The 26005-nt window shown below is 39.0% G+C and overlaps 1 protein-coding gene across 4 annotated transcripts in view; it reads left to right on the top strand.

The window, feature by feature from the left end:
• The window catches only part of LOC131593013 (FYVE, RhoGEF and PH domain-containing protein 4-like), a 100038-nt gene that overhangs the window by 70771 nt on the left and 3262 nt on the right, over positions 1 to 26005 (top strand). For all 4 annotated transcript variants that reach the window (XM_058865146.1, XM_058865145.1, XM_058865144.1 and 1 more), the window contains 12 exons: positions 2567 to 2738; positions 5653 to 6142; positions 11696 to 11785; positions 13783 to 13928; positions 17211 to 17367; positions 18464 to 18602; positions 19563 to 19621; positions 20247 to 20393; positions 21626 to 21798; positions 23945 to 23975; positions 24149 to 24244; positions 24658 to 24783. In XM_058865146.1, the coding sequence (XP_058721129.1) occupies positions 2567 to 2738; positions 5653 to 6142; positions 11696 to 11785; positions 13783 to 13928; positions 17211 to 17367; positions 18464 to 18602; positions 19563 to 19621; positions 20247 to 20393; positions 21626 to 21798; positions 23945 to 23975; positions 24149 to 24244; positions 24658 to 24783 (1826 nt within the window). The remainder of the gene's footprint in view (positions 1 to 2566; positions 2739 to 5652; positions 6143 to 11695; positions 11786 to 13782; positions 13929 to 17210; positions 17368 to 18463; positions 18603 to 19562; positions 19622 to 20246; positions 20394 to 21625; positions 21799 to 23944; positions 23976 to 24148; positions 24245 to 24657; positions 24784 to 26005) is intronic.

Below are 26005 nucleotides of genomic sequence, written 5' to 3'. Positions count from 1 at the left end.
TTTGACAAGAGATTCCTCATTGATTGCCATATGTAAATGCTGCTTAGCTGTTGTTTTTCAGTAACAGCTGCAAAAGTGTGTGACACTTCCACAAAATGTCCTAGAATTTGATTTTTGTCCCAGTGGATCCAGTATAAAAATAGCTACCAACTAATTCCTTCTGCTTTATCGGTGGACATTAATTCCCTCAAGTTTAGCAGTTTTAATATATCCTTGTGAGGATATTAACGTTTCGTGAGATGCACAGAAGAATTGAAGAAATGTATGAGTCCATTGCATAAGAGAATTCACAGGACAGGGGGTTACACAGAGTCCATTGCAAGAGCAAGAAATGTTCCTACAAATTGCTGTGGTGCTGGTCAGCAAAGCCACTCCGTGTCCCCTTTGCTGTCCACCTCCTCCCCGAGGGGATGGCAGTGCCTATGACCAATTATGTGTCCTGCTTTTCCCCAGCCTGCTTGTGTCTCCTTTTTTCAGCTGTCCCATGGCCTTTGTCTGCACAGCGAGCTATTCAGTGCTTGGACAATTATCTGATGCTCGCTGGCCTAATTCTGCCAGGCCTTGCCCGAGCTCCCTGAGAAGAGGGAATGTGGGGAAAGCCGTTCCACTGCACTGCAGCTGCGGCCAGGCAGCTGCACGGGGCTTCTCAGGAGGGACTGCAGCTACTGCAGACACTGAAGCAGTTGCACAATTTAATAATCTGCTTGCTTCAGGGTTGCAAAGGAACTATTTCAAAAGAGCAGCATTCTGAGTCATCTTTCTGTACTGCATCTTTCCCCAAACTTGCTTTTTTTGCATGTGTTAATCAATAATAAAGCTTCCGAGGGCTGAGGGTGCACATGTGCGCAGTAAAAGCATCTGACCTACAGTAATTGTCTTCCTTCTCGCTCTGATTATTTTATCTATCAGCCTTTGCAGTTGATATGATTGAAGTCTAAAGCTTTTTGTGGTAAATTCATTTCTGCACAGTACTGTCATGGTACTTTTCCTGCAATCCCACTTAACTGCAATTAGGCTGTTGGAAACACAGACAAATATTGCCTCCTGTATTACCTATAAATTTAATGAAGGGAAGAAATGAAAAATTGCCCTTAATAGAGTGTTTCTAGTTTATCACCATCTATGATTAGTATATTTGCAAGATTTGTTTCAACATGCCTTTCAAATGTTGGTTGGTAGGGTTTAACATCATTCCTGTGGTGCATGGGTTTTCCAGGGTAAGTTAGGAAGATACTCCAGTGTCAGCAATGCAAGGAGCAAGGCTTTTCCACATTCATCTATCGTGTATCCTGTACTAGGGCCTTTTTTCCTTACCACAAATGGTATGTGATTCCTAAACCCAATTCAAATCCTCCTTCACTTCATGGTTGCTCCTGGCAGGTCTTTGTAGCTGCTGGAGGGCCAGTGCCTGTGCCCCACTGGAATGGGGTGCCTGTGGGGCACTGCCCGAGCCCCTGGGCCACTGCTTCCACTGGCAGGTTATTGCCTGCTCCAAATCATGCCTGCCTTTCAATATTTTTTTCCAATTTCATATCAAATGCTTTCACTGCTCCCACAGTATGCTTTGGGGATGTGTGTGGGAGTGAACAGAGTTGTGTTCTCAGGAATTAAGGTGCTTTTCCATTAAGTCTCTCCTTTTGATGGAGCTGGACATTCATTGCTCCAATGTGGAATGTATTTGGGCCCAGTCTGTGATGTACTTTTGTTGCCCACAAATGCTTCATGGTTGCTTAAAGTTAATTTAAAGATTTTCGTGCTGTGACTTTAATTGCTTTATGTGTCACCTTGTCTTTTGTGTTCTAGTCACTGCTGTATTAAACAGTGGCTGATCATTAGCAGTCTAATTAGAAGGACTTGTGGTAAGGATGGGGAAAAAGCAAGAGTAAAAAAAAAATGTTTTCAGGGGGGAAGGTTTTCAGCAGTATAATTAGACAAAGGTTCAGTGAGTAAGGGAATTTTAAAGCTGAAGGCAAATACCTTTCCTACTGATGGTTGTTACTGAGGTCGCAAGGGATAAGGTAAAGAATGAGTGCATCAGAGTTTTGGGGCAGCAATTTAAATCTCTTTCTTGAGCTCCACAGTATGGCTCTTTCGTTTGTGCTTAATTTTCTTTTATTAAAAAACCTGCAGTCATAAACCTCTCACATGTATTTCCTACAGTACACTATAAAGAAAAACACATGGACAAGAAAACTCCCTAATTTTCTAGCTGGTTAAGGTAGCATATGGTTCAGCTTTTAGTTAAGAAATGTAACAAGATCCCTAACACCAAACAGTGCACAGAGAATTATATGAAGGCTCTGTATTTGTAAAGCAGCTAGTTAAATCTAAGGGTATCTCTTTTTCATTGCTGCAATAAGTTCTTTATGCAAAAATCTCATTTGTGAGAGTAACCTGGTCTTGCAGAAGGTGGAAGGTGCAGGAGGTTTGGAACTGACGGTTTGGAAGTTTGATCTTTAAAATCCCTTCCAACCTAATGCATTCTATGATCATGTTCCATGAACAGCTATGATCATGTTCAAAGAAATATGAGTAATTTCTTTTTTGTTGCTGTTGTTGTTTGCAGTGCCTCCAAAGCCAATTCATCTGCAGAAGGCAACATACCAAACCCCTAGGCATAAAGCTTTAACAAATCAGAAACCAAGAATGGAGGAAGAGACACCTGCTGCTGTTCCTAGTGTCACAAAGGAAAAGTCCAGTAAAGTGTCAGATCTCATCAACCGTTTCGAGGGAGGCAGGTACGTAATAGAATTTGAATTGGTTTGTGATTCTGTTTGTTGTGTCGGGATTATTGGAACTTGAAGCTGTGAGGAAGAATGTTGGTTCTGCTCTAGGGCTCACTCCTATCCCTGCTGAAGGACTTGATGGCAAAACTGCATGTGGTTTGATATTGTGGGAGCCAGTTGCATATTTGGCTTTACGAGGTGTGCTTTTTCACAAGGTGTTAGGCCTAATTTTCCTTAAAAAAAAAAACAAAAAAACCTTGTAGCATTTCAAAAACAACCTGGAAAATGTCAGCAATTTGAAATAAGTTTAATATTGAAGGTAATATCAAACACTTTGGTTCTTGAAGAAGAAAAGAATACTTTTATGAGTGAATAGAAAAAACGGAAATAGTAGTTTTAATTTTATGCTGTCTTTATTTCTTAATTCATTCATGTGAAGACGGTGAACACTACAAATTATTTGTAGTGGTATGGCATGCATTCCCTAAATGCATGATTTGTAGTAATTGGTGATTTTGGGGGGAAAAGCTCAGTGTTCTTGAGTTTTGATTCTGTGGTTTATGGGAAACATTTGGAAATCTGGGGGAAAAAAGAGCCACTGTGAACACTGCTTTCACAAAATGGTGTTTCTTGGGTGTCTTTAATTCGATGAATGTGATGCATCTCTAAGTAGTTACATTATAAACTCTGAAACAGACATTTCCAATGTATCTGCTCTGTATAAAGAGAGCGACTTTCCAGAAAGCTCATGACAGAGGAACAGCTCAAGAAACAGTCCAGGAGCAGTTTTGGATCTGGTTTTTTTCATGTTTCCTTAAGACATTGGAGTTCTGGAGGGATGTCCCCTGTGGTAATGAATGCATGATGTACATCAGAGTACACGAATGCGTGACCTACTGTGGAGCCAGAGTAACAGGGCTTTCTGTGAAAGAATCTCCCCTCAAGATGGGTGAAATTTAATCCCTTTTACGGAAGCAGCTGAGCATTGCAAATGCAAACGTGTGTTTTTCCATTGGAATAGAAATTATTTTAGAGCCTCATCTGCAAGAGACTTCTGTCATTAGGCAGAGACTTAATTGCACTTGGTCATGACAGGTGCTCAGAGATGGGAAAAAGAGATTACTGCAGCACTGGGGGTTCTGTGAATTCTTTTAGCACTGGTCTCCAATCGTGCTATCACTTTGTTTTCCAGTCTTTCTCCAGAGCATCACCCATTTTTTAAATAGTGCAGTATCCTTATATAAAAAAAAATTTCCTTTCTGAAAGAAAACTCTTCAGGTTCATTGTGCCCTACACCGAGCCGTACATATCTTCCTCCTAGACCTGCCTGCTGCATTGTGCAGGAACGTCTTCCATATTATGCAATGAGAGGAAGCTAGAAAGAAAGAAAGAAAACTTTCTTGTTGATAGCCCTTTACAAGGAGAGACATTTTGTGGACTATGGGAGGCTGAGTTGTTTTTGGGCAACATCATTTATCAGGTACACCAGTAATATCTGTCCTATGACTAAATTGTACTCATTTATGATCTCTGCTTATGAGAAACTTCTATGATTAGCACGCTGAGTTCTGGATTATCCTGCTTTGGCAGTGGAGATAATTCCTATTTTTTTGAATGAGCTCAACTCACAAAGTGTGTCTTCTGTGAAGCTGAACTTCAGTTTTAATAGTGATCTTGAAATGGCTAGGTAGCATGTTCATGAACTGCAAACTGTGATTGTCAACTATAATAACTTATTTTCATTAGTCTGTACAGCCCACAAGCATGCAGGCATGGCAGAAAGTTAATTACATCTCTTTACTCTGTACAGGCAATTGAAAAATGTATATTAATTTTATCCTGGAGTTAAGCTTATTTAATTTAAAAAAGGCATAGTCTTTACATGACTAAAAAAAGTGATTTAATTCTTTTTTTTGTTATATGATGGAAGAAGATAAAGCTAGTGTAAGCTATTTTTGATCTCTGTGCACAAAAGTGCAGAGTATGCAACATTGGTGTAATGTATCCTATAAATGAGGAGTAAAAGTACAGTTTGAAAGCAGTTTTCATCCTTCCAGAAGATGGAGATCCATACTAGGACCATAGAGGACAATCAGGAAGAAGAGATAATGTGTTTAAACCAGAGACAAATTTCAGAGGAAAAAGATCTTAAGAAAAGATGCAGCATGAAAAAAGGACATTGCTAACTAAGGAAACTAGAGAAGAAATGAGATACACATGTAAAGCTCCTCATGTAATATTCTGAATTAAGGAAAGGGATGCTAAATGTTCTTGAATGTGTTTGATTAATTTTTTAATAATTACAGAGCTGTTAGGGAATGGACTACTTGTTAGTTTAAGCAGTGGGCTAGGACTTGGGAAACCATGAGTCTTGCTCCATTTCTGCCAATAAGCTTCTGGGACACTTTGGGCAAGTTGCTTCATCTATCAGTTTCTTGGTTTCCTGCTCTGTTTCATGGAGCTAAGAATAGAAAAATTCAGGTTGCAAGAGATGCCAGATCACTGCCAAATCCACCACTAAACCATGTCCTCAAATGCCACGTCTTCACACCTTTTAAGCACCTCCAGGGATGGTGGCTCAAAGTCTTTCCTGGGCACCCTGTTCCAATGCCTGATGACCCTTTCAGTGGAGAAATTTTTCCTAATATCCAGTTGAAATCTCCTATACGCATGGGATTCAAGACACATAGGGATGCAATGGCTCAAAAATGGCAGAGCTCTGGGTTTCTAGTAAGAGAAGCTTGTTCGTAAGTGCTTTAATGCATTTCAGGTCTCAGAACTTCCTAATATTAACAGAGGAAAGAAAAGATTTCTTGAGGAGGAATTGGTTATATGGTGCAACTCTCCTATTTCCCATACCAGGATTTAATATAACTCCATGTTTAACTCTTCTCTCATCAATGTTTTGTTTGCTTGGTGTTTTTAGCTCCCTGAATCCTAGTGATTTGAAGAAAGATTCCTCTGTTCTCCACGTGACTAAATCTCAAGGAAGATATGGGTCCACACCATCACCTCAGCCAAAACTCCCCTCCCAGCACTCACTACAGAAACAGGGAAACAGTGACACTGACAAAACTCAGGTTGCACAGCTGCCCACGGCCAACGGCGTCATCGTAGCACAAGACCAGCCGGAGGATGAGGACCGGCGATTGCCGGACCGAGGCTCGGCCGTCTCCACCCCGCTCCCAGAGGATGCCATGGACGGCAGCTTGATCAACGGGGAAGGAGAAAGTGCTCGCAGAGAGTCATTGCAAAGTGTGCCTGCCTGCGAGGAACAGGTGCTCAACAGCTGCCACAGGACTCCGAGCAGCGACACGCTGCTCCCATCCGAAAATGAAACTCTAGAAATTAACACTGATGTCAAGGAAGAACCAGCTGAGGAAAGCAGTAAACAAGATCAACCCGTAGAAACAAAGGTAAAGAGAGAAATGGTTTCATTCCTGATTTATTGCTACTTTTTTTATTTTCTCTAGGTTTTTATTTACAAAAATAAGCTTCCAGGATCAGGTGAGAAATTGAAAATATTTTGGTTATTTTCCCTCTGAAAAAATACAAGAAAAAATATTTTGCCTCCCTTTTCCCACACTCTCCCCTCCTTTGCTCTTCTCCTCATCCCCTTGGCTCTTTCCCATTAGTTACCTGAAGTTTATAAAAAGTGAAACTCAAATGTGTATGCCTGTTTAGCACCATGCTTCAGCTGTGTCAGCCTACAAGGGACACATGTTAGTGGTGTACATGTAATAAAATGCCATGTGTGGTAAACTGCAACGACAGAGCTTCAGGTAGAAGTGTTGTGTGAATCCCTAACTTGGATGTAGCTGTCAAGTCAAAGCTGGAAAGGCAGTGGCAATCTGCTAGTGATCAGATAGATGCAATGTGCAGGGTATACTAAATATATGACTTTTTAGCAAGGAGAACTTAAACCATGATGAATTTGAGCTCCTTTGTAAGGGAGGTTTTAAATGCTTAAGCAAAATAAGTGGGTGGAAGGAAATCTGTCTTGGGAAATTAATTGCTGAAGAATGGTGCATATTTTTCACTTGTAAAAGTTTACTTATGCAGCTCACCTCCTTGTACAAAAGCGGTAAATGTGATTAACAGTTCTGGTCCAACCATCCCCTGTTTGGCAGAGGGAGCTTGGCAGACCCTTCCAGCTTTCCTCTTCACTGTAGAGCCAAAGAGCTGATGCTGGAAAAGCTCCTCACTGCTGGTCAGGTGTGTGCCAGCACCAGTTCAGAGGTGAGCTGAACTGAGTGCAGCCTTGAGTTTGGATAGCTGGGGGTCACATACACATGTGCCTGGAGGTAAATTCTGTGAGTGGGAAAGGTAGCTCTCAAATTCTCATGTATTATAGGATGAAATATCCTAGGTCATGATAAGAAAGTGATGGGTTGGGTGGGTTTTCTTCTTTTTTTTAGGGATTGTTTTTTTCCCCAGTAATAAATGAATGTTATGTTCCCCACCTAAACATAAGCCTGGGTGCAGTCCAAGGCACTTTTGATGTGCCACACCTGTCACAGAGTTTCTGTCTCCTTTTGGGTAATGCCCGTTTCCCCTCTTTATGCCTGTAAAGTGCTGAATTCTCAGCAGGCAATGATGCTAAGCTTGAATCCAAGTCACGCAGTAAGGTGCTGGCAGCATTTTCAGGAAAAAGCTGAAAAGGAAAGTAGTTCTGTTTTAAAGTTCAGGAAGGAACTGGGCAAACACTAATGGCAGCAATCTCATTAAAATCTGTCTTTGAGCTGCTGGGACCAGCACGTGTGATCTGTCTTATATTGACAGTGAGTCAGCTTGTGAGGTGTAATGTGACTGTAACTAGATGTATATTGTTCACTGGTGCTTGAAGGGTACAAAACCAAAGCAAACCCATGCAGGATGACTTTGCAGCTTGCATTGGTGCAGAACTGAATCTGTAAAACTGAACTGGCTCACAGCAGCCCTTCCTGAGATACCTTGTGCAGCAAGGACTTCCCCTTTAGTCTAGTGAGGTTAAGAAGCGTGTCTACTACCCTTTACAGAATCAAGTGCTGTTTTAGTTTGGATTAATGCAACCTGGAGATGGAGATCAGCCCTGAGGTGGTCTAAATAGCTGCTGCCCTACTGTCTGGATTAGGAGAAGGATGAGGAGCAACAGGAGAGTTCTGGTGGAGCTTTAAGCTGTTTCTGTGTTCAGGCACACACTGGTAAGAAGTAAGAGCATTAGACAATCTGTGATTTTGCTAAATGCCTACTTAGTCATTATAGAATATCAAAACTGGGATGCAGTCCAGTTGAAGTTGTACTGCACAGGATAACAGCACTCTCCTGCCCTTTTGATTAAAAATGTAAGTACAATTGAATAAAAGCAAAAGGAGCAGATGCGTGTGAATCATAGTCAAACTTAGTCAAACTCTGAGTCTGATATAAGTATTTTGATGCTGATGAAAAGTATCTTCTCTCTTGCATGCCATCTTCCTTAGTCCAGGGAAGAGCAGAAAGTGGTGCTCTCTCTCTCTCTCTCTAAATGTGTATATGTACAGTAGAAGTAATCCTAAATCCACAGCTGGAAGGGGTGAATTAAATTGGGTACTGGTGCAATACCAGTGCAGAAATTACTTTTTGGACTTGGAAACGAAGGCTTGTTTTGAAATAGTGTTGCTCTTACAATTATTCTCCCCTCACTTATCACTAGTAGATCTGACTAAAGACCAATTATTGCAGGTTTTGGAAAAAGTTGAGCAAAATTTATTGAATTTGACAGCGATCTGAAACAACTTCTCCAAACAACCAGAGCAGAGTATCCCTTATTACTCTTATTTACTGAATTAGTTTGAAAGTAATGAAACACAATCATAACAAACAAAGAGACAATTGAAAGTGAAAAGTTTCCTGCCTTGCAGCAGAAACACCTCCTGTCATAAAAATTGGTTTGTCTAAACTGCGGAGGCTGAATAAGTACAAGAACATCTCAATCAATTAACTTCCAGAGTAACATCTTGTGGAGAATCTGCTTCTACAGCTAACTGAAGACAGGAGAACAAATGTGTCAGTGTTTGCTGTGAGACTGGTAGAAAACAGGGATATAGACTGCCTGCATACCACAGATGGGGAAGAATCCACTGAACATCTTTAATAAAGTCCTTGTATGTTGCCTTCATTTGATGATAGTGTTTGGGTCTCTGATGTTTCAGATGCAAAACCAGTGGGATATACTGGATTTCAAAATGTAAGGTGATTTTTCAGTTTAATCAGGGTAAAATTTTTGGTTTTGCAAAGTTAATTCTCTGCCAAAAGATGTTTTACTGTTGAAAGATTTGAGATATTCTTGATTCTACGTTTTTTGGTCTTCTTTAGGAACAGTAACTGGAACAAAGCTGTGTATCTTCAGCACAAGATGTAGATATATAAATACATAAATGCAATACAAATACATAAATCTTCTTGTGAACAGTCTCTTCTTTAGAGATACCAGGATCTTTCCGCTTTCTTGGTTGCTGTGCAAGAAACAAGCACAGTGTAACTTAAATTATATTTGTTCATACTCTATTTCTCTCACCCTGTCTGTGTTAATATATTCCTTCAAAGCCCTCAGGGCAAGGGCTATGCCTGAGTAAGAATGAATCGTACACATCACTGTTGGCAGGTACAGTTTTCTTGACAGGAGATGGCTCCTGTTTGGTTTGGATGATAATAAGAAAGTTCATACTTTCACCAGCGTTTTTCACACCTCTTCTTAATTTCAGAGTTCAAAATTACATATAATAATTTCTTAAGCATCCACAATAATATAATTATTCAAAGGATGAGCAGCTTTGTGCTAAAGAACTAGATCCAGCTGAAACATTTACTGTAAGCAGTGGAATAGAGATTCAGGTTTGCAGTCCCTGCTGATGCAACCCTTGGTCTCTCACACGCCTGATATTTTGGTCTGCAGCTGAAATCATGTACCTGTGTAATGTAAATGTAAACGTTCTCCACACAGCACACTAGCAATTTCTGCTTGGTTTTATATATTGAGTTGCCATGCGTTATGGATTGTCATTTGAAATGTTCCTTGAAATTAGTGTTCCCTGAAGTTGCCTTCCCCTCAGCAACACCCCCTGCTTCCCCCCTGAGGACGTGCTGAAAGAAAAGCAGTAGTAGAGTTTTCTGTTATTTTTGCACTGATCTAACCTTGTAGGTGGGTGTTCTTATGCTGGAATAAGAACATGCCGCAGTGATTAAAATATAACTCATCCATGATGAGCATTTTTCCCCCACACAGAAGATCCCTCTGTCAGGTCGTGCAGTTGATGTAGAAAGGAGATGCAGGTTCAAGAATTAAGAAGATGTGTAAGGTTGATACTGAGAGGATTGGAAATCCGGGCTCAGCTCATTTAATGTGATTTTTTGGCATTTGTTATGCGTGATTTTCCCTCTCTTAATTAGTTCAAGTAATCTTCTAAAAACTATGGATTGCTTCTATAGCACTGCTTCAGGGAGCAAGTTGAGTTCTGGGGTGAGAAAAAAATAAAATAAAATTACTGAGAAACCAGTAACCTCCATGGTTTTGTGCCTCAAGTCCACATGTGAGATCTTTTGTAAATGGCTGCACTAAGCAGCAAGCTGTAGCTGTAATAGCTAATCCTCCAGCTCCCTGCAATGTCTCTTGACAGCACTTAAAACACTATTCTGTAGGTTACTGTGGCTGTTATGCTGATTTAAACAGATTTAATGAACAGCTTTGAAGTCACTATTGAAAGCCTGCTTTTGGGGAGGAGGTTTGCCATGTAGCAGTGCAACTGTGAGCACTGCAGATTAGAACTGAAATACGTTGAAATTTTGAATACTTATTGAATACTAAAATGGGGAAAAATGCACTCAACTCCTTTAAATATAAGACTGTACTTTAATATTCGGTATTCTTCACGCAATTTTTGTAAAGGTATTTGCAAACGTTTATTATACTTTTGTGGGAAGCAGTGTGCAGTTTGAAATCAGAAATCACTCTCTCAAACTCTCTATTTTTTTTATGAAGAATTTTTATGGTTTGTCTAGCAATTACCAGTTTCCCATAAGCACTGTGATAATACTGTCATTTATTTCAGGAAGACTGATGTAGTTAGATGTGAACAGACTATCACTAGATCTGGAGAAGGGATCTTGTAATGGAAGTGTCAGTTTGTTGAGCCTGACACTTGCAAGCCGGAGGCATTTCCCTACTGTTTTGATACTGTACAAGGCTGTCCTTTCATTGTTTGTTTTGGAGTAATTTTGCCCAGCAATTTATAATTATGTATCATAACATATTTTGTTTATAATAATATTGAAATTTATAATAATGTTGAAAATTGAGTGAATGTTTTAAGTTTCTGTTCAGCAGAAGAATCAGAAATATATTCTGTGGAATAAAAGATTTTAAAATGAAAACTTCCCTTAAAATGCAAAGATTACTTCCATAAAGACTTAATGAAGAAGTCCTCTAATTGCAGTCAACAATTATTCAGCAATAAATGTATTGGTGAACATAAAACATTTTGTACCACTTTTTTCTATAATTTTGTTGGGCAAAGAACACGCAGTTCAAATAACTTCTGAAATGGGGCGGGGGTGAACACTGAGTGCTCCCATCTGTTCCCTCTTACTCTGCAAATCAGTTCTTCCAGCTCTGAAAGGTCAGTGGTACGTGGTTACCAGGATGTGAGCAGATCTGTTGAGTAGGGAGTTGCTGCTTTGGCAAAGATCCCTGTACAAACTGGAAAATACTAAATCTTTTAGGCTTTGAATTTTGCTCCACAATTTGACTGGTTTTTAACATTCCCTGACTTTTGTTTGTGTTGATTAAACTGCGGGAAATCATGTATTTGTCAAAGTCGGTGTTTATTACTAAATGTAAAACTTGTATTTCAGTTTTGGACTATAAAGTAGTCATAATTATTTTCAAAATTTATTTATTATTATTAAAGTATGTTTTCTTCAGTATCCTAAGAGCTGCTCTTATTTTCCTCCAGGAGACAGACGAGCAGAAACGTCACAAAATTGCCAATGAACTTCTGCAAACAGAAAAAGCCTACGTTAGCCGGCTTGACCTCCTAGATGGGGTACATTTTTCTCGAATTTGATTTTATTGTGTTGCTTTGAATTCACTCAAATGGCTATGCATAAGTGTGGGTATAAATTACATGAGATGTGGCATGTTTTTCACATTTTGCTGATTTTCAGGCAGTCATTTTCTGTTGCCACATGGCTTTGCCTTTGCTTCTATTTTAAGAATGCTGCGTTTTTTAATGAGTATTAGAATTTTGTGGTTATTAATGCAATATGCTCATTGTGTGGAGAGGTCGCTATAAGAAATCGTGCTGGTAGCCAGCAAGGAGCATGGATAACCATGGGCTTCCAGGGAATGCTGCAATCACCCACTCATTAGAAAATCACTAAATCCTTCTAATTTAAACCACCCAATAGGAATTTTACTTTAGTCCCAAAGAGCCTAGAAGTTGCCCATACCAAAAAGTATATCCTCTATTATCCCATTAAATATTTAGAAACAGAAATGACTGTTCCTTCAATGGAAGGGTTGGACTCTCATGCTTTGTAGGATCTAGCTGATATTTCTTAAATGTAAAAGTCTGCACTTGAGGATTTTTCTTTCTAAGTCTTGTTTACTTTCCACATAAGACATCTACATTTTACCTGGATACCTCTAGCTTTGCATTGCCTTAGTACAGGATATTTTTCTCAGACTCTACACTTTAAATTTCTCAGGTCCGAAGTTCTGTACAAAGATTGATGAAAAGTAAAAAGTCTCAACTGATACAATAGTTGTTCAGGCTGCTTGGTGGGATCTAAGTAATTGTCCTCATGAAAGTGGATTTACACAGCACACCCACATTGTAATGGATATATGGTGACTTTTAAAAGCAAAAGTATTGCAGGACAAAAAGTGATTTAGAGAAGTTTAAAAAGAAAAAAAGATGTTTGCTTCCTTCATAGATTTTTCTGGTGGGTAATGTACAACTATCTTCTTTGATGTCTTCATAAGTGCATTACTGCTATGTCTGTTTTCCTGATACTAGCTGGAGAGAATTCTGAAAAATGAGTTTCAAACACATTTGAAACATTTCAAACACAGCTCAACTGCTGCTAATGATAGGAAGAAGACTGGGAAGGGACTGTTAAATTTCTAAACTTGGTTAAAAAGTTGTGTAATCTTTATGATCTTCAGAGTAACTAACTGTCCTGTTGGCAATGCAGAAAACTGGCTGTGTTTTAGAGTATATGTGGCAGTATATGGCTTTTTCGCTTTTAAAACATTTCTGCTATCTGATTTGGGGTGATCAAAGTTCCTATCTTTAGACTCTTATCTTCTTTTTCAAGTCCTTACCCAGACTTGTGAAGCCCTTTCCAGGGAGGTGCAATCTGTTCAGGCATGGGAGAGAGCGGCAGAGGGACAATAGTTCTCCAAAATAGTTCTCCAAAAGCACTATTTTTTTGGTGATGTGCACATTAACAGATGCACATTTTGTAGCTGCACCTAGTCAGGTTGAGCCCACTGAAGGAGAAAGACTATATTTATTTTTAAAAGAGAACATAGTCGACTCAGAAGTGGGTCCCTTCTGTTCTTTAAAATGATATGTGAGGACCACTCATAGTCTGCCCACTACTTCGATTCCAAAAAGATAAGGTGGTACAGCATTCAAGGAAAGTGCTGCAGCTGATGGTAATCAGACATCATGCTAATTTCAAAGAACAGAAGAGTGGAAAATACTACTGGAAGACTGGGAAAGCTGAGATGATCTAGCTGTTAAAACAGACAGGATGTCTGGAGCTGATCCAAAATGGCACTGCTTCAGTTTGGCTCTCCTTATGTCAGCCCTGCCTGCAGCGCTCTCCTGGCTTACAAGAACGAAAGTGGGGTGTAAGGGAAGGAGAAACTTTTCATTTCCAATGAGGGAAAGGCAATGAATCAGTTCATCACTACTGTTTACTATTGAAATATTAATCTTGCCTCAGCTGGAGCAGGAGGGTTGGATAGTTGGTTTTCCGTTGGTTAAATATGATAGGTTGACAGGTTTGGGGCTCTTTTTCTGTATTGCAGGTATTCTATTCCAAACTCCTTGAGGAAGCCAACAGAGGTTCATTTCCACCTGAAGTGATTAATAAAATATTTTCTAACATTTCATCAATAAACGCCTTCCACAGTAAATTCTTACTTCCGGAACTTGAGAAACGAATGCAAGAATGGTAAGAGGCAATTCACTGGCTAATATAATCCTAAAACTGTGTCTGTAGAAACTCTTGCAGGGTTGAGGTAGGGAAAGTATCTTCAAATTAAGCTCTCCAGGCCCCAGAACCACTGTGAGTAAGAGAACATCTGCTCTTCCTCAGGATCTGACTCAGCAGAGGACTTGCATCATTTGCTCAAAATAAAGGACATGGATCTCATTGAAGCCAGTGAGATTACTCATGAGCAAATGTTTTGCTAAATTAGGGGTTCAGGCTCGAATTATGTGCTACCTGGTGAATTCATTGCACAGAATACAAAGCTGAGGTAAATAACATGTATGTGGTTTATGGTAATGCTGAAGTAAAGTTACCTTTGTTGTTACTGCTTTTCATAATAAGGTGGGACACCTTCTTCTTACATATTTTAGTTTTCTGTTTGAAATTAAAATCCATCTCTGATGTATTTCAGGACCATTTTCCCCTCAGCATTTCTTGACCTCTGTTTGGAGTCAGCAAGGATAGAATAGGTGTAAATATACTCTGTAATAATCATGTACAGATGCAGTATCTTTATCCTGCCTTGGTGTGTGTGTATGCATTTTTGGTCTCTTCTATGTATTTGAAAAGAAAGAAAAAGTCTCAAACCATTGCTGCTTCCCTGCCCTCTTTGGGAAAAAGGATAACCTCATTTAAAAATAAATTACAAATACAGTTTCTTCTAGTTATTTCACCTTAGCACTTGTTTGGCTCCTATACTCTATGTTATCTAGAATTCATTATGAGGAATTCAAATGTTTGTGCATACATAATTTCCAGTTACACTATCACATAACTCCTTTATTGTTAAAAAAAAAAAAACAAAAATGAGAAAAATTGCTTTTCTGTGATATATATGAATAAATTAGACCATACAGGTGGTGCTTCAGACAGCAGCTATACATCTTCTGACTTTGTAAGATGATTCCCCTTTAAATGATGATTCTTGAAAATAGAATACTTGCCATGCACAAACACATGGTACCCCTGTGTAGTCTATAATGTATGGAAAAAAATAAAATGTAAGCATTGTGAAATATAGGAAAGCTTACACTTTAAGTTCCCTGCAGAATGACTTGAGTAAGTAAAACCTACCCATTTCTTTTAACAAAAGTTGAAGAAATCTGATAGGAAGTATGAATTAATTATGAAGTCTGGACTACACTAGAGTGCATGTTCATGAGAAGTGGAATTTAGATGTTTGAACAAACAGTTCACACCACATTATGTCAGTGCTGTGTAATTTGAAATGAAATTCACGACATAATCTTAAAATTCTGCTTTAGACACTTCGTGGAGCACAGAATATAGGTTGCCTTACTTTACATATATGCAAAATGCTTAACTGCTCTCTACTATTGTGTGTATAATTATATAGCTTCAAAGGTTGAAAAGTGCTTATGCAGATAAGCTTTGACTTTTGGTGCAGAGCTAATAAATTGCATCACAAGGATATTATCTTTTCCACATTGCCTGAAAACAACCTTTGTGCTGTACCTGAGACAGGCTGTTTAAATGTCCTTGAAGCTTTGTGCTTTTGGGATGAGTTAGAAAAAAGGGTGCAGTTGAAGGCAGCTTTTTCTGATCATCGCTGAAAGAAAAATCTGGGGTAATTTTCTCTCCCCATCACAGGTCTCTGAAATTGTCTGGCACAATAGCTTCTGCCAGATACAGTCTTCTCAGCAGTTCCTCTCATTAGACACAAGAAATTAAGCGTGTTCTTTGGGTAGCTTTATGTGCTTCTATTATTCTTTATCTTCCAGCAAAAAAGCTGGATAAAAATTCCCAACACTCTTCCCTTGAGTTGTGATTTAAATTGAAAATTTGGAATAAAAATATGTAATTTTCTAACTGGGAAAGCAGATCAAAAGCAAATTCTTCTTTTTTTGGAAGAAAAGGCAGTGTGAATCTAAACTTTGTCAAGTGAAAGTGAAATTGTCTGGTAGCTGCATTTTGAATGAGTTGAGCAACAGCTGGAGCTGAGTATCTCTTACAACATATGGCTTGAAAACACTGGAAACAGCATGTTGCAATATATTTCCCATGAAAAGTGTGTAAGAGAGCATAACAGAGCATAACAGTGATCTCATGGCATAGAATCATTGAATGGTTTGGCTTAGAACAGAACTTAAAGAACATCTAATTCCAACTCCCCTTCCATGGGCAGGGACACCTTTCACTATCAAGTAAAATAATTAGATACAATACCCTGAGTCTCCTGTATCCAAGGGTGACCAGTAGCAGGTACTTGGGAATAACAGAAGAACACCACATGATTTCAGAGACCAACTCCCCACCCTGTGTTGTCTCCTCATTGCCAGCCCCAGCAGCAGCCCAGTCCTCTTCCAGGTGTCACACAGGAACTCTCTGCCCTGCAGAGGCAGCTGGAGCTGGACCTGTTTTTGACAGTCCTGCAGTATTCACTATTCAAGCATAACTTTTCTGTTCTGCACAGCTTTTCTCTCAGGGAAGTGGTATGTTGGAGTGGGCTGTAGAAGTAATCGCAGCAGATTTTTTCACTTTAGACCGCTATGAGAACATTGATTTCAGACTTTCAGAAATCCATACTGTGATACTGAGTTTCTGAGTCTGTCCCTGAAAATGAGACATGAAATGTGCTTCCTGTTGTAGTCTTTGGAGATGCCTGTGTGCTGCTCCACTTTTTTTTTGTGCCTTGGGAGTGCAGCTTCTCTCAGCTTCTCCATCCATTACTTTAATATTTGTTTTATCTGAAGACACCATCAGGAATTGGGAAAAATGTGGGAAGGTTCTCACAAAAGACTGGAGTCCAAGGGGTTATCTTTCTTTCATATGTTTCCTTAGATAAATAGTAATTTTTTAAAAAGAAATGTTAATGCCCATGTTTATACAAGGTACAGAACAGAAGCTGTACAGAATGGGTTTAGCCCTCAAACCAAACCACAGGTTAGGTATTTTAAGGGTTAAATTATGGTCAAAAGAAGTTGATGTAGTTTTAGGGAAGTGCAGATAAAATAAATTGGGCCATGTTTTGTAGTCTTTCTTGTCTTCAATTTCTAGCTTTTCTTATTTTAGTCCTCTGCATGACCTGTAGTGCTTATACATCATCCAAGGGGATACAAACACTCTTTCTGTGTGAATTCAGATTTAACACTTACGTTGGAACTCCATATGAGGCGATCCCAAACAGGAGGATTCTCTGTTAAACACTTGAAACCTTTTATAACCTTGTGTGACTTTTTTTCTTTCCTGTTTGCTCTGAGATTCCACCCTCTTACTTTGCAGGACTACCACCCCTAGGATTGGAGATATTCTGCAAAAGTTGGCTCCTTTCCTCAAGATGTACGGCGAGTACGTGAAGAATTTCGATAATGCGATGGAATTGGTGAAAACATGGACTGAACGGTCACCTCAGTTCAAATGCATTATTCAAGACATTCAGGTAATGGGGAGAACAATGTAGATCCTCAAGTTATATATAAGAATACATAGGTTTGTGGATGAAAAAAGGATTAAAGAGAAAATGAAATACCAAATCCCTTAGAATTAAGGTGGTTGTATTTATTCACTTCACACTGTGTTTTTCACTTCTCCTTCCTGCGTATGTGCACACCCCACCCACAAAAATCCTGATTTTTCTCCTGCAAAGCAGAGGAGCAAATTGTAAAGGCTGAAACATCTGAAGACTAAAAAAAATAGTGCATTTTGTTTTACACACCAGAAGTTAATACCATTTTAGGCTAAAGTGAAAAGGCAGTGCAACTCTAGATCCCTGCACTGCATCCATTAATATTGTGTTTGCTCACAGTAGTGCTGAGCAAGGAAAGCTGAGGAGCCCAGGGATGCCAGTCTTTCCCAAAGGCTGGTTCCACACCCTCTGGTGCTCCCTGGGGGTGTCTCTGGGAACTGGCAGGTGTGTGTCCTGCTGCAGTCTGAGCACTTAGAAATAGGATGAAATATTTCTTCTTAAATTTTAGTGCTCTATGGACTCTTGTGGTTGTAAGCCAGGGAAGAAAACTATGTATGTTTTAATGTAATTTTTGTTTTTAAAGTCTAATTGCATCTAAGATTATGGAAATGAATATACATCCTAAGATATGAGGTAGGGACACTGTTGAGGGAGCTGACATTGTAAATGAAACTCGAAGAAAGCGTTCCCTCCTCAGATAGGTAAAATACACCTTTGTAGCCCATTTAAGTGATTTTTAATAATATATTGTCATGAACTGTTACTAATTCAGAAGTATTTATTTTCTCTGTTATTACAAACCTATTTTAAAATACACTGGAGTTTGAAAGGTTTTTTTTGGTAAAACTTTTTGGTGAGACTGTCAAATACTTAGATAAGTTTTTACTGTTATTTCTTGTGAAGATTTTCTGATTATCTGGTTTGGTAAAATCGTTCTGTATTCTTTCAGAAGATCTATCATGCATATTTCAAAATACATTGTTTATGTTTCATCAACCATAACTTTTATTTTACGGTATCGTAATGACATTTTTGCCTGCTTCATTGAAATATGTTTACAATTTTTTAGAAGGAAAAAGTGTGTGGAAATTTGACATTGCAACATCACATGCTAGAACCAGTCCAACGCATTCCACGCTACGAGATGCTTCTAAAGGACTACCTAAGGAAATTGCCTCAGGATTCCCTAGACTGGAAAGATGCTGAAAGTAAATATCTTCAGGCCATTAAAGGAGCTATAATAAGATATTAGTAAGAGGATACTGTAAATAAAAGATATTTTCAGGAAAGATCAAGTGAAGAATTAGCCATTAAAAGAATGATAGAATTTCTTCAGTGGGATCATAGCATTCCTTGAAAAAAAAAATCTGTTTGAATTGAAGTTAATGTAAAAACCATAAAGCCTTTAGTATTCTCCTGGGGCATATAAGTTTTACGTTGGTTTTGGAATAGCACACAGGTTTTGATTTGTTTGCTTTGCAGATGATCAAGGCTTTTGGTGGCTTTTTTATTTATTTGGGTTTTTTTTTGTTTTTTTTTGGTTGGCATTTTGGTTTGTTTTATGCACATTTGGAATTTGCGACTGTTTTTTGTAAAAAAAGTGAAGTTAGACTCATTGTATTTTTAAGCTTCTGCAGGGAAAAAGCACAGCCCACTTTTAAATTTCTTCCTCTTTGTATTTACACAAGAACAGTTCAAGATATTTGCATGGAGTGTTCAAAATCACTTGCCAGATAATTCTTCTAAATATTTCATTTTTAGTACCATCACAGTAAACACTTGTAAGATGAGCTGTTTCAACTGAAAAAATATAGTTTGACTTTCTGAACTACTTTCAGAAAAGGAGGGAGAGAACCATGACTGTTCTTGTCACAGAAAGATGTAATTCTAAGTGCTGAGCTGCTACAGTATTCTGCAATAATTCTCTTCTGGTCTTTCCATATTGTAATTTCTATTTGGTAGCTGCGTTTTTTATGCCTTCCACTTTACCTTGTTTTCTTTTTATTGCAAACTGAAGAAATTTAATGTGCTTTGTAATTTATGTAAAAACAACAAACATTTTTGTAGAATTACCCCTGTGCCCCCCCCTTTTCCCCCCACTATGTAGTACGTAAATAAATAAAAGTGCAGCTTTTAGATTTTACTTATTTTCTTTTTCTTCTGTCTAGAATCCCTGGAAATTATATCCACTGCAGCAAGTCACTCAAACAGTGCAATAAGAAAGATGGTAAATGATCCTTGTTTTCCTGATCACCTTTCAACCTATTATATTTCAGTATTTGGTGAAGCTAGGAGAGCAAATTGCAAATCTTCCCTAAAATGGCAAGAGCTGGTTTCTTGGGTCAAAGTGATTGTTCCTACTTAATGTATTTATACAGCTCCTGGAAATGATGGACAAAAATTTGTCACTGCAACAAATTCTCTCAAGTGGAAAATGGGACAGACTTTGTTCTTCTCCTGTCTCAAATCACTGATACTGCACTAAACTCTTAACCTTGTTTCGTCTGTTTCTGGAAGTGCAGGATAATGTTTGTAAAGAGCAGTTACTGTTTCTCTGCCTGATCGGGCTGGGATGATAGGATCATAATTGAAATGTGAGATGTTTTGGGCAGGAACTAATGCAGACTGTATAAACAACTGCATTTTAAAAATTACCTAGGATATAACATTTCTAAAAGTACTTCTTGCATTATCAACTAAATGAATCAGTCAGACCACACATACTGGCTATAAATATGTTTTCCAAAGCTGACAGTCTCCAGATTTATATCAGTTTCCATCATTTAATTTAAACTGCATTAAGATCTGTGCTTTCAATTAATAAGTTTTTAAACTGTATTTTCACTGTAAAGGAGAACCTGAAGAAGTTGTTAGAGATATACGAGATGCTGGGAGAAGAGGAAGACATTGTGAACCCATCAAATGAGCTGATAAAAGAGGGACAGATCCTCAAACTGGCTGCTCGCAACACGTCTGCTCAAGAGCGGTATCTTTTCCTGGTGAGTATGGTGGCTGCTGATTATGAGAACTATGAAATTCTCATTAAACTGAAATGTAAAAGCTTAGGATCTTTGCCCTGATAGATTGTGTGTTGAGGTCCCAGTAAGTCTTATGGTTCTGTGGGAGCTTTTTATTGTGGCAGGTCATTCTCTCAGCTGGGATTCAAAAAGAACAGCTGTGCTCCCTTACAACTCCCTCGGAAAAGGTTTGGTGTGGTTTGCTGCTTCCCATGCATTGAAAATTGCCAATACATTTTTGCTCAGGGGTCTCTGGCATGGCCTCTCTTCTGGTTAATAAAGAGTAGTGACAGGATGTGGCACAGCTTCTTCTAATCTGTGCTTCAGACAAAAGGAGAAATCATAGAAGAGTAAACTCAGCTGGGCTAGACAGCTGACCTAAATGATATTCCCTTCATATGAGAGGTGACAAGCTCAAATGTGCTGTGTCTGTGATACAGACTAGGCAATAGTCTAGTCAGGATTTCTATCAAATAGGATTCAACTGAACTGAGTTTTTCTTTTTAATAATTAATTTTGAGAAAAATGAGAGGGGAAAAGAGGGAGAAAATTAAACACTTTGTATCTGATTTAATAGCTGTGCTTTTAGGCTGGGACTTTAGACATTGAAACATTATTTAAAGTTCTAATTTAATAAAGGAATATATCTTTGTCCTGCTTATGTACTATGTTTTCCCCCAGTGATATGGAGGGTTTCAGGGAATAAAAACTAAAAAATGTTCTTTTGTCTTGGAGAAAACAAAAAGAATGTCTTCAAATAACATTAGTTACAACTTGTACAAAACAAAATTATTTTGGTACAGGATAAATATATATGTATACACTGAAGGGAAGAGTCCTTGTCCTACAGTTTACAGTAGGTTTTGAAGAATTGGGGTATAACAGCGGGTATTTGGTTAGAAAGGCTTTACATTGGCATAGAATATCTGGTCTGAGTATAGTTTGATAATAAATACTATAAAGACTGCTGCATATGCAGAACAATTATTCTTACATTCACTGAAGCTGTCCTTGAATCCTATTCCTAAAGAAATAAAGAAGAGAAGTTGTCTTGCTTTAGAGCTTTGGTCTTCTCATGTATCAGCTGATCAGAAAAGAACCTGCTTTCTCACCCAAGTCTAGCTTTGTGATATTGTCCAGCTCTCAGTGGACAAACTATGGCTTTCTCTGTGTTTTCCTTAGTGCAAAACCACCTGTTTATTTTCCCCCCCCAGTTTAACAATATGTTGCTCTACTGCGTCCCCAAATTCAGCCTGGTTGGATCCAAGTTCTCGGTTCGAACCAGGGTTGGCATAGATGGCATGAAGATTATAGAAACTCATAATGAAGAATATCCACATACTTTCCAAGTGTCTGGAAAAGAGCGGACACTGGAGCTGCAGGCAAGGTAAGCAGTCTTTTTAGCCAGTTTCTTGAGATCAAATATATACACGCAAAAGAGTGGATGAACAGATCTGAAGAATGATGCAGTGGATTTCTTCTTAATATTGGTGTTTTGAAAATAGCCTAGGCTGCCAAAAAAATCATGAATTGTTAGTCCAAGAATCTCTGAGTAGAAGATGCATCTAGGATGCATGGCACATTGGCTAACTTCGCAGGAATGCCCAAGATAACTGTGAAAGGGCTGGCTGGGAATTCAAGAGCAATGCCAAGGCAGCCTGTCTGACTGAAGTGTTTCAGGAGCCTGGGTGTGTTAATCACTGGTGCCTCTGGGATCTGAGCTGCCTTGGTACCAACGAGTGTGTTCACCTCAGGGCACCTCCAACAAACAAAGCTCTCCCTCCCAGTGGGTTTATCTCCACAGAACAGAGTTTTCTGCAGCAGTAGGTGGACATCTGCTTTCCTCAGTTCCTCAGACCCACTTCCCATCTACTTGTTTTCTTCCAGTCCCAAGAATCAACCTCCTCCTGGAAGGCAAGCTCTCCTTTTAGTTCTTGGGTCCTTTTCCTCCAGGTGCACTCCTCTGACTGGCACTTTGTTTGCTTTCCAATTTATTAGTCTTTGCATCCTCCTTTTGCTGAGTTACTTTCCACTTACCTTTCCGCCTAGACTAAATCATCCCTGTCTAGACTCAAATAAAGTGAGATGCTCCTCTTCTTCTTTTGGGCCTGCTTAAAAGTCCTATTGTTAGCAGTCAAGATTTCATTGCAGAGAGGCGAGGATTAAATAAGCAGGAAAATGTCCATGGTGTACAGTTCTGTGCTGTCCCCATGTATTTGGGGGCAAACTATAACTTGCTAGCCAACGAGCTTGCAAGCGACTTTTCTGTATGGAAAACTTGTAATATTTAATGAGAGTTACAGCAGAGAATATGCAAAGGTAACAGCATATAGATATTTACCTACAATTTCATTCCATTTCAAATTAAATATATACTTTGAAAAAATGACACAAAAAAACCCTTTCCACTAAGATCTGCAAGATTTCTGGGACATGTTTTTGCCTATGTAAATTACTGTGTGATATCTTGCTAAATATTTTGTAAATTGTTACACCATATACCTATTTCAGTGGTGAAAGGTGGCATCTTGCTATACCATTTCTGAAGCCTGTTTTAATTGGAAGAAAGTTGATACAACAAAGCAAGCTTATTTTGTTAGCTTTCCTACATTACCAGTGTGAGAAACTTTATTGCATTTGTTTATTTTAGGTGAGGGAAGCGCAGATTTTTATCTTTTGCTTTGTGATCATTGTTAGAGTACACTAAATCTATACAAAACTGTGAAGGAATAAGTGCCACGAAGCTCTTATTCAATTATATTAGAAAAATCTTCATTAATGTATGAGTAGTGTATGTACTCTATACCTTAATGTCCTTAACTCATGAGCTTGTATTAGCACTGAAATAATTTTTAATTTACTTCTGGCATATTCTTTAGTAGTAGGCTTATATTTATTTTTCAAACTACTATTGAAGTACATTTTCAATTTCAACTGTTTATAAACAGCTAGTGGATTATTTCTTTGGAAGGTTGCTGATCAGGTACTATGCTTAATAGCTCAGCTTTTGGTTTTTGCTGTAAGCAGGTAGGAAGAATGATTTTGGCTCCTTGGACAGGTTTCTTCTTCCTCATGTGCAGATGGTAGGTGGGAAAAACAAAGAGTTGTTTAGCATTCTGCTTGCTTAAAAGTTCTGCTAATACTGCAAAGCAACACGTGGGGAGCTGTTTTAACTGAGGTGTTGTAAAGGTTCTCATTTGCATCCTTCAGAGCAATCCACAGAAAACTTAAATTTTGTATGACTGGTGTTACACGGTGCAGCAGGGTTTTTTCCCCAACACATTATCCAAGGAGGAGGTCACTTTTGGAGAGCCACATACACTGAAGTGTTAATTCTCTAATTCTCATGTTTATAACTTTTGGATTGCTTTGTTTGTTGTTTTTGGTTTTTTTAAGTGGGACAGTTAACAATTACTATTGTTTAAATTCTTGAGAATTACTACCCAGTTACTTGGCTTTTGCAAAAAGTTGTTGATAGTGGGACAATGTTTCCTGAACTAGTCTCAAACTAATGTGTCAAATATTTCTTTTAGTTCTGAACAGGATAAAGAAGAATGGATAAAGGTAAATTCATCTACATTCTTTATTTTCTAAATACCTTGTCACTGAAGCAATCAGAAAAGTAATATTCATGTGTTCTGTCTCTACCTTCTCTCTGCTGATCAATAACTGGTCAGAATGCAAAGTTCTGTTTTATATTTTACCATGTCTGAGGAATTTCTCCCCTGTTTCCTTAGGCACTTCAGAGTACTATTGAAGCTTTTCAGCAGAGGAATGAAACTTTCAGAAATGCTATTGCTAAAGAATATGAAGACATGCCTGTTGAAGTCTCTGTAAGCTGCTATTATTCCTTTGTAACCTTCTTAATACCCATTGTGTTCTTCAATAAGTGGAAAAAGTTTGGCAGAAACTTTGTTTTTAAGCTCATCATTCTTATAGCAGAGTAATGACAAAGCAGTCATCTTGTTGGTAATTGTTTATGTTCATAATGCCAAATATTGTAAACAAGCCTCTTTCTGTCTTGAAACACAGAGCACCCTTTCAGTGATGCATCATGATTTTTGACTGGGTTCTTTGTTATTTCTTTTATAGATTTCAAAATGCATCTTGAGCTATGTTTTGTAATTTCCTTTACAGAGGAAGAGAATAATTCCTTTCCCTATTTCAAGTACTGTGCAGCTTTTTACTAGCTTTTAAAATTCTTTTATCCTCCTCCTGCCCTCCCCCCTCCCCACTCCCACTTTAGAATGCTGAGCTTGGGAAGAGGGCGCCGAGGTGGATCCGGGACAACGAAGTCACCATGTGCATGAAATGCAAGGAACCCTTCAATGCACTGACAAGGAGGAGGCACCACTGCCGAGCGTGTGGACATGTAAGTGCAGAGCCCAGTGCCTGCAGCTGCTCAGCAGGCCTGGGAGTGTCTCCAAGCACCTGCTTGACTTCTCATGGCTCCTTGTCATCACAGAATGGCTTGGGTTGGAAGGGGCTTTAAACATCATCTAGTCCCAACCCCACTGCTGCGGGCGGGGACACCTTCCACCAGACCAGGCTGCTCAGAGCCACATCCACCCTGGCCTGGAACACCTCCAGGGATGGGGCATCCAAGGCTTCCCTGGGAACCCTGTGCCAGTGCTGTGGAATCTGCTGCTGCACTTGGAACTGAAAGAAACAGCTCTGCATACCACCAGGGGCCCTCTGCCTGCTTTAGCTGGCATGGTGAATTTGGAACTCATTAGGAGCAGCATATATTTGTGTATAATGTCCCAAGGCTCTACACACAGTATATTGTTCGCTTTGAAAGACCTCTACTAATATGAAGAGTTTCAAGAGCATATTAAGATGGTGTAATCCAGCATTATTTCAGGCAGCACTGTCTGACTCCACCAAAAGACCATAAAACCCTGCAGTTTTTCATTAGGTTAACTTGGAGCTGCTCCCAGCTGGGCTCAGTGTGTAACTGTGGGAACATGTGCGAAGCATCAGGGAAGGAGGGAGTGTGAGGGTGGGGAGAGACTATTGCTGCTGCTTTCTGTGTGGGGTGCTACAGTAGCATATGCAGCTTGCAAGCAACCTTCAAACAGTGGTAATATGAGTTTACAGAAGTTATCAAAAGAAGAGCAAACACCCTGTGCTTTCTTCTCTTGCCACCCAGCAGCTCTGCCTGTCTCCACCAGATGGTAGTACAAGCTCAGCTTTAATATTTGTGGTACAGGGTCTTATTTCTTTCCGATGTTTTTAAGTGGTATGAGGGCTTGCTGCATTCATAACTCTGCTTCTGTGCTTTGCAGGACACTAGAGACTTTTTCAGGAGCTCTAAATTAAAATTACTGATTTTACAGTTGTCATAAAGGGTTTTTCCCCCAGATCTTTCTGTCTGAAAATTCTGTTAATGTTAAAACCACACCCTCCGTTTTTATTTCCCTTTTTGTTTAGACTCCTAGCTACTTCCCTCTATTATAGCTCTATCACATCTTCTTATGCTTTAATTTCTGAAGATTTTTTCCATGGGAGTCAATTTGCGGCTTTCCACACACTAATTTGGAATACTTAACTAGTATTGTCTCGAGCTACGAGCTGAAGGTGGTGATCCAGAT

This window comes from Poecile atricapillus, chromosome Z (genome assembly GCF_030490865.1).
Source record: "Poecile atricapillus isolate bPoeAtr1 chromosome Z, bPoeAtr1.hap1, whole genome shotgun sequence".
Taxonomy (NCBI): domain Eukaryota; kingdom Metazoa; phylum Chordata; class Aves; order Passeriformes; family Paridae; genus Poecile; species Poecile atricapillus.
This window is presented reverse-complemented; position numbering and strand designations above follow the sequence as displayed.